The sequence below is a fragment of the Saimiri boliviensis genome, chromosome X (assembly GCF_048565385.1).
Source record: "Saimiri boliviensis isolate mSaiBol1 chromosome X, mSaiBol1.pri, whole genome shotgun sequence".
In the NCBI taxonomy this organism is placed as follows: domain Eukaryota; kingdom Metazoa; phylum Chordata; class Mammalia; order Primates; family Cebidae; genus Saimiri; species Saimiri boliviensis.
The window spans coordinates 84,487,918-84,496,866 of record NC_133470.1 but is presented as its reverse complement, the minus strand read 5'-3'; the positions used below and the strand labels follow the sequence as shown (position 1 = coordinate 84,496,866).

At 53.0% G+C, this 8,949-nt stretch overlaps 1 protein-coding gene across 1 annotated transcript in view; it reads right to left on the bottom strand.

Annotated features, from left to right (window-relative positions):
- Positions 1-5,197: 5,197 nt before the first annotated feature.
- The window catches only part of MECP2 (methyl-CpG binding protein 2), a 72,239-nt gene continuing 68,487 nt past the window's right edge, over positions 5,198-8,949 (bottom strand). Inside the window, exons 2-3 of the mRNA XM_074391698.1 lie at positions 7,177-7,527; positions 5,198-6,404 (exon numbers count right to left, since the gene is read on the bottom strand). Coding sequence (XP_074247799.1) covers positions 5,321-6,404; positions 7,177-7,527 — 1,435 coding nt within the window. The 3' untranslated portion in view covers positions 5,198-5,320. The remainder of the gene's footprint in view (positions 6,405-7,176; positions 7,528-8,949) is intronic.

Below are 8,949 nucleotides of genomic sequence, written 5' to 3'. Positions count from 1 at the left end.
AACACTGCAGGGAGGGGGCTATCAGTGGGCAGGAGCCAAACCTCTTGGCTTTTCACCTCATCTGCTCTCACTGCTGAGCAGGACCTGATCAAAGGTAGGACAGAATGGGGGATTGGGGACAAAGAGATTTCCAAGTTCCCCAAATGTTCTTGAATTCAAAGGTAGGATTTCCTCCACGGTCTGGGCTCTGCCTGTGCAAGGTCAGGGCCTGGAGCGAGAGTGGGGGGCTGTGCTTCCTCCTGGCACTGCCCTCACACCTGTCTCCCTCTGCCTCCTGACAGGGCGGGCAGGGGGCCTTGGGGAGGCAGTGAGAGGCCAGCTCAGAAGGGAGCGCCAGGGCGCCCACCATGCAGCCACTTTGCCAAGGCCTACGATCTGAGGCGAGCAGAGCAGGAGTGGGCAGGGCAGGCTGCCCCTCAGGCAGAAGCGCCTTCCTAGTTCCCTGGGTGTTTTCCTGACACATCAGCGTTGGGGCAGGCTCTGTCAAGATGAGAAGAGCAGAAGTAGGGTGGTGCTGGGCTTTCCGGGTCACCAGTGAACGCTCCACCTTTCATACCACTCCCAAACGACACGGTCTGCTACTCAAGGAGATACTGGCTCTCCAATGACAAAATGGTCCAGAGTCTCAGGGAGCCCTGTTTCCACCTCCTTAGATCCCCCTTGCCTGTAATGCTCACCAGACATCTCAGGCCAAGTGCTAAGTATTTTTAGATCAGCATTTTTGTAAAAGCTTGCTCTTAATTCATTCAAAAAAAATTGAAATGTAACTTTCTGCCAAATGTTTTCTAGGTTTTCCTTCTAAATTGTTGAGAACTGACTTCAGTGTTCAGCTTTTCCCCTCTAATATGTAATTTTAGACCCTGGGGGAGGCAGTATCCTAGCGATTTATAACAAGTAGACCATGCCTTTTCTGAAGACTGATACAGTATCTAAAAGAGAAAGACACCAAAATGCAGAGAATAAACAAATCCCTTCAGAGCAGAGCAGAGAGAAGAGCAGGAAGACATGGAGGGAGCAGGGCTCTGTCCCCCACTGGGCAGGTCCTCCAGGGCAGGGGCTCTAGAAACAGCTCACTCCCCGAAGTCTAGGACATGGGTCCTAGAATCTGCAGGTGTGAACTTGAAACAGTAATCCATTTGGGGCAATGACAGGCTAAAAATGGATCCCAACGGTCTTCTCAAAAGAACTGGTACCTGTGACCTCCCTGGCCCAGTCAGCCCAGCGAAACTGACTGGAATGCTCTGGAAAAGGAGCTGTGGTTACAGGGGGATACAGAGTTCTGGCTGTCAGGCTCCACTTGGGCTAAACAAAATCCAGATGGTCCCACCCAGGGGACTCCGCCGATATCCTTTTGCCCCCTCCTGGGCTTGAGCCGCTTACTAAGTGATTCAGCATTCAGAGGTTCTGTCAGCTAAAGAAACTCCTTTCTCCACCAAACTTGGCAGTTTGTGTCTGGTTATTACTCTTTTGCCATCACTGTCACAGCAATGAAAAGCTGGACAGAGAAACAGGTGACAATTAGGGGCTGCTCCCTGTCCCAGGCACACTGTTCATGCCTCAGACTGGAATGACGCCACCCAACAGACGACTGTCTGCACTCGCATCGGCTCTCACGAGTCACAGCTTCTGCCACCCAGTGAGCTGAGAGGCTGGGGCCCTTGGCTAGTTTGGCACTGATGGACTGGGGGATGTGGCATTTCTGGGTGTCCCCTGTGCCTTTTGATATGGGAATACATCAGCAGCAGCAGGGAGCTGTGCTAGTGCCGTGACCAAGTATCTCCAGCTAACTGAGCTGTCAAGGCTGGCGATCCCACTGGCTATGACATGCCCACCACCAGGCAGGGCTGGGAGGGGTAGACCTGGGGGAGCTCGAGGACATACAGTATTGTCAGGAGAGGAGGTAGTAACTAACAACTGGAACGAGAGTGGGGGAGACTGTGGGTCTGACATTAATGACCTAGCCCCACGGGTACTGGAAAGCTGTCGGTCAACTCTTCTATTTTCACAAATTCATCAAAAGAGGCCCCCATCTTCATAGTGTTCAAGTACAGACAAAATTGAGGTCACACCCCAAAACTGGGCCGGACACAGCTGGTGAGAATCCTGCAGCTTAAGGCTTTCCCTCCAACCGCCTGTCAACCTGACCCCAAGGCAGGGGCAGCGTGGGAGCTGCAGGGCCCCTGCCTGCCAGGGTGATAAACCAGCAAGGCAGTCTGCTGAAAGAAGAGGGAATGAGGAAGAAAGGGGGAAAGAGACAGAAAACCCTAAGGAGCCTCAGGCCCCACTGGCAGCTCTGGAACAAACTTGAAGGGAAAGCAGCTGGGGAGTGAGGGAGCTGTAGGTGGGGCCCAAATGAAAGTAAGTGACACTTGAAATGCTGTGTTTCCAACCATGACTGCCCAATTGGCCCTGAATGAACTGTCATGGGTGACAGGAGGGCCTGCTGGGCCCCACACTCCTCTTACCAGGACCAGATGACACCCAGCTGATGGGGAAGCAGCTCCTGACACCGAGTCCAGAAGCCACATTTCATTGGATTAAGAAGAATGCATAAAAACTCAACTAACCAAAATAAACATCTTCTCAGTGACAACCTGGTTGGATGCTGCGCTCTTGTGGTTAAGTGTCCTTTGGTGGTGCCAGGAGTGCGAGGCCACTGTGGGGGCAGGAGCCTTTTGTCCTTGGAGGAAGTCTAGAGGACTCACCCTCTCCTCCGACTACTCTTCCCTTCCTGGGGAAGAGGCAGAAGTGAAGCTGTGGCGGGGGGGGGGGGGGGGGGGGGGGGGGGGAGGGCGTCGGCAGCAGAGCGGGTGGAAGGGATCAGGGATCAGGGATTGGGCTGATGGGAGTCTGGTTGCAGGACTTGTTTTACAGCATAAGGAAATGGATACATAAATGCTCGAAAGTCCAACTTTGAGACTCTACAAACAGAATGGGGCAAACTCCCTCACTTCTAACCATTCCAGAAGAGACAAACACATTTTTTTTTTTCTTAAGCTACTGATTGGAACTGTCAACTATGGTTCCTGATCACTACAGACTGGCAAGGAAGTGCTAGACAGTTTCTATGATGTTTCACTCCTTCATGATTACACCGCAGTAAGGAAGCCAGGGGACAGTAACTGAAATACACAAGACAACACGCACTTGACAGTTCATGGCAGCAGCTCACATGGGACATGCCTGTGGGTGTTTCTGGAAGCGTAAGACTGCTGTCTCATTTGCTACTTTGATAAGGTACTTCTCAGTTGGACAGATTTAGATATAAGAGACATCTCTGTAAACACAGAAAAGGATATACCAATATGATGAAGATATGCAGCTAGATAAGGACTTCCTGAACAGAGGTTAAAAAGATGGGATCCCAAATGAAAACTGATCAATTAAAAACCCACAGCAAGCCCACGCCTCTAAGCCCCTACACCACACCTATGGACCAGATAGTGAAATGTGTGGTGTTCTGGCCCCACTGCATTAAGCAAAAGCAAAATATTTCCATTAGAAAAGAACTCCGAGGGAAAAGAGGGAGCAGAGAAGGGATGGGGACCTAGGTGCTGGTCCCAGCTCTGGTCTCGAGAGTTCTGCATCGGTACCGCTGCTGCCGTGCTGTATACTACGCTAGACTCTGGACTTCTAAGTGAGGTCAAGGTCGGGTGGCATGGAGCCCCTGTTGAGCTACTCGATGACTGGCAGGCCATAGGGTTCTCTGCGCTTTCCTCAGCTACCAAAGCCGGCCCAGCTCCTCCTGTCCACTTATCTAGAGTAGAAGGATGAAAAGGCTCATTGTTCTGGGTGGGAAATGCCTTTTGCTTTTTCTTACCAGGGAAGTAGGGGCTACCTAGGAGAGCAAGACCTTGCTGCTCTCTTGCTCTTCATAGACAGGCCAGGTCGGACTCAGTGGAGCCCAAGGCCTCCTTAGGGCTCAAAACAGGGTGGGGCTGGTACTGGCAGCAGGAAGACAAAGGGCAGGCAGAGTTCTAGGGACTGGAGCCGACAAGTGTGGTTGGGCACTGTGGCTGCCTGGAACAGAAGGAATGAACTAGGAGGAGGAAGGGAAAGAAGTGAAAGGATGAAATGAACAAAAGGCAGAAATGGAAGGGGAGAAACCAATCAGGAAGTCCTTATAAAATTGCAGCAAACACTTAGAGTTTCGGAGCTTCGTGGGAACCCTATGTGCTGAGCCCACTTTAAAACAAGCGCAGGTATATATACAAATCCAGGTAGTTCTCAACACCGTCACATCTGGTGGCTTGAGGGACCAAATGTCACCAAGTCAAGCCAGTTTGCTCTCAGAGCATCTGTTTGTTTTGAAGTGGGAACATGAAGATTCAATAGTGCAAATAATTCTAAGCTGTCCCTAAAGGAGTAGAATTGGAAAGTAACTGAAACATTTTCTTCTCCTCCCCCCTTGCCCCCTCCCCTGTCCACTAAGTCCCTAACTAGCAGTCACAGACTGCTCTGAGAGATTAGGAATCTCTCTCAGCCCACTGCGCTCGGCCTGGCCCGACCCGGGCCAGCCTGCCTGCACCTTGTCCTACTGCCTCCATGGCCTCTCTAGAGCCACCCACTGGAGGACGTCCCTTGAGAATGGACGATGCCACCTCACCCTGGGCCATCCTCTCCTGTGGTTTAGGCCAGTCTACACCCAGTAGTTCAAGGGATGACTCCCTCCTAGCCATGCCAGAGCTGGAACAGACAGGTACCACTTTCCTTTGATGTGAAGTGTCCTTGCCAGTTTTGTATTGGGGCTGGTGTGGGGCCTGACTTGAGCCACCACAGGTGGGATCGCACGGGCCATGGCCACTGGTCATATCCATCTTCTCTAAGCAATCCAACTGTCTCTCCTGCCTCACACCTCCCTGTCCCAACATGGTTGGGAGTGGGGGAGGTGGGGGGAGCTGGGGGAGCTGTAGACAGGGCACTGATGGCACCAAAAAAGGGAGTGTCCTCTCAACTGCTGTCTCTAACGACCACATGGGGAAAAGGTTTGGGCGGGAGGGGAGGTGCCTGGTCAACAGCTTGTCTGGTCAGTAGTATCTGCAGCAAGCCTTGTTGAAGGAGCCTAGTTTAGAAAAGTGCAAAGCTACTTCTGGCCCTGGTTAGGTCTTCAACCTGACTGTGCTTGTCGGTAAGAAAAACATCCCCAAAGCTCCAACTACTCCCACCCTGAAGCCACGAAACTCTAAGTTTACTGAAAGAAAAAAAAATATTTTTTATTTCAGTTAATCGGGAAGCTTTGTCAGAGCCCTACCCATAAGGAGAAGAGACAACAGCTGCCTTTATTCTTGTTGGTTTGCTTTGCAATCCGCTCTGCGTAAAGTCAGCTAACTCTCTCGGTCACGGGCGTCCGGCTGTCCACAGGCTCCTCTCTGTTTGGCCTTGGCATGGAGGATGAAACAATGTCTTTGCGCTCTCCCTCCCCTCGGTGTTTGTACTTTTCTGCGGCCGTGGCGGCGGTAGCGACCGCGGGCTGAGTCTTAGCTGGCTCCTTGGGGCAGCCGTCGCTCTCCAGCGAGCCTCCTCTGGGCATCTTCTCCTCTTTGCAGACGCTGCTGCTCAAGTCCTGGGGCTCAGGGGGGCTGGTGGGGTCCTCGGAGCTCTCGGGCTCAGGTGGGGGTGGGGGCAGGGGTGGGAGCAGTGGCATGGGGGCCTTTGGGGACTCTGAGTGGTGGTGATGGTGGTGGTGCTCCTTCTTGGGGGGCGAGGAGGCGCTGCTGCTGCGCCCCTTGGGGCTGCTCTCCTTGCTTTTCCGCCCGGGGCTCTTACAAGTCTTCAGTCCCTTCCCGCTCTTCTCACCGAGAGTGGACACCAGCAGAGGCTTCACCACTTCCTTGACCTCGATGCTGACCGTCTCCCGGGTCTTGCGCTTCTTGATGGGGAGTACGGTCTCCTGCACAGATCGGATAGAAGACTCCTTCACGGCTTTCTTTTTGGCCTCGGCGGCAGCGGCTGCCACCGCACTCCCAGGCTTTCGGCCCCGTTTCTTGGGAATGGCCTGAGGGTCGGCCTCGGCTTTTCGCTTCCTGCCGGGGCGTTTGATCACCATAACCTGGGTGGATGTGGTGGCCCCACCCCCCTCAGCCTTGCCCCCTGGCGAAGTTTGGAAAGGCATCTTGACGAGGAGCTTCCCAGGGCTTTTCTCCAGGACCCTTTTCACCTGCACACCCTCTGACACGGCCGCCTTGGGTCTCGTGGTGCCGCTCCCTTTGGGGCGTCCCCGGCCTCTGCCAGTTCCTGGAGCTTTGGGAGATTTGGGCTTCTTAGGTGGTTTCTGCTCTCGCCGGGAGGGGCTCCCTCTCCCAGTTACCGTGAAGTCAAAATCATTAGGGTCCAAGGATGTGTCGCCTACCTTTTCGAAGTATGCAATCAATTCCACTTTAGAGCGAAAGGCTTTTCCCTGGGGACTGTGAGGACAAACGGAAAGACACAAAAAACAATTAGAGGCTCCCCATGGCAATGTCAGAGATAGGGCAGAGCGGATGGTGGTGACAACACTCTGATAAATGTTACTATTGAACAAGAGTCACACTGCCTGGCTGCCCCTGAGGATCTGTCTATCACCAAAGCCACTCGCTCGTCTGCCTGCGCCTGACTCCCCAGGCCTCTCCAAAGTCCAGCAACCAAAGAGTCCGGCCTGGTACAGAGGGGCTGTTGGACTGAGGCTCATTCTGCTGCTTGGCGCCTGGGTGTGAGTCACCATCTGGAACATTCCTGGGCCTGAGTCACCATCTAGAACGTTCCTAATTCTGAACTCGGGTATGGTGCTCAGACTCTCTGGGATCAGTTTCAACAAGATAATCCTTTGCTCACTCTTCTCAGGGTTATGGAATTAAATGAGGCTATCTGCCAATGTCATGTGAAAACTGCTAACCTTTTTGGGATCATTTAAGGGGCACAACAGAAACATGCTTCTTCACTCCTCCTCAGAACCCCAGGCTCTGCAAGTTCCTCTACTTCTGCAGCTATTCCATCTCCAGATAAGAACTCGAGGCGCGGAGAGGATAGAAGACATCGACCTCTGCACACAGTCATTTCAAGCATACCTGGTCTTGGTGTTCACTGTTTATGGTCCCCCCGCCCCCACTGTGGGGTTAGGCACATACATTTTCCTGCTCCATGAGAGATCCCCGTCTCTGCCCTCCCTGCCCTGTAGAGACAGGAGTTGCTCTTACTTACTTAATCAAATACACATCATACTTCCCAGCAGAGCGGCCAGATTTCCTTTGCTTAAGCTTCCGTGTCCAGCCTTCAGGTAGGGTGGGGTCATCATACATAGGTCCCCGGTCACGGATGATGGAGCGCCGCTGTTTGGGGGAGGCAGAAGCTTCTGGCACGGCTGGGGCGGAGCCCGACCCTTCTGACGTCTCCGCTTTGCCTGCCTCTGCGGGCTCGGCAGAGTGGTGCGCTGATGGCTGCACGGGCTCATGCTTGCCCTCTTTGTCTTCTTTCTTATCTTTCTTCACCTTTTTGAACTTGAGGGGCTTGTCCTTGAGGCCCTGGAGATCCTGGTCTTCTGACTTTTCTTCCCTGAAGTGTTAAACAAGTATGTAAGTATCACAAAGAACATGCAAGTCTGAAGAACAGATGAGCAGAGGCAGGCTTGGACCCCCACCACATGCAAGGCCCCAGGCCATCATACACTCAGATCTTGATGTCCTTTCCCAGGACAACAGGGTCTCAGGCCAAGCTGGGACCCAAATATTTCTTTAGGAACTTGGGCCCTGGTGGTACTGGCCGGCGTGGCTGACCTGCACTGTGGCCACCTGCAAGTCTCACTCCTGGCATTGCAGAAGAATCGGAGCCCTTTCCTCTGAGTGGAAACACTGCGTGGCTCCTGAGCATCCCACCCCAGCATGAGTCGCACCTCAGGGGCCTCTGGGCTCGATGCCTGACAAGAGGCCTCTGAATGCTGGAAAGGGAGTCAAATGGGGGTCGGGGTCTCCTTTGTGAAGGCCGGGGCTTAGGCGTCTTTTTGGTTTTCTAGAACAAATGCTCAATGAGGCACACAGTAGTGTTAATGGAAAGCACAGGTTTGGAGGCAGCCAAATTGCACTCAAATCCTTTGCTACTTTCCAAACATGAACCCCGGCAAATGATCTCAGCCTTCTGTGCCTCCGTTTCCTTATCTTGACAATGGGTAAACCCATCTGGGCATCCTTACTGTGAGCATCATGGGCGAAAAGGCACAATGGCACTATATAAATAACGGCTAACTCAGGCCACAAGAAACTGCTGCCCAGGGTTCTGGGGTGATTAAGAGAAGTGCTCCCAGGTGGCGTAAGCCTTTTAACACAAGACGTTCCCTGACAAGGAATGGCCTCAGCCACAGCAGATGCAGAGGGAAGAGCAAGGAAAAAGGTGTGGTCCAGGCAGAGCCATGTGTCTCCTTCCTGCTGGTGCAGAAGAGTACCCTTCCTATTCTAGGGTGGGAGTCCTCCCCATTCTTTTCTGGTGACAGAAGCAGCTCACTTTTCTGCACATCACTTTGGCCTGTTAGGGTCTCTTCAGAAATGGCCACCGTGAGGCCTCAGGCCCCAGAATCAGTGTCTGGCCATGATGCTTCACTAACCTGTCTAGTATGCCACCATGAAACGTCCTAGGACTTTAGAGCCTCAGCAACAACAGGGGCAGCTTGGAAAAGAGCCTGACTACTCCTGCCCTCCGGGTTCTCAGCCCCACAACTCCCCTGTCCCACATGGTTCATCAGTGCTGGTCACCATCTTGTCTACACTGCACAGACTGTTCAGTGAGGGCACCATGGCACACACTGGCAAGCATCCTTGGGAAACCAGGACTCAAATGATGTAGGGAAGTTACTGAAGGTTGGTTAGCACTGGGACTCAGAAGCTACAAGGACATACCTCTCCAGAACCGTCAGGTCAGGTGTAGGGAGGCAAGAGCAGCTCCAATCTAGCAACAAGGTCTTAGAGTGAGGGAATGTCTTGTCCC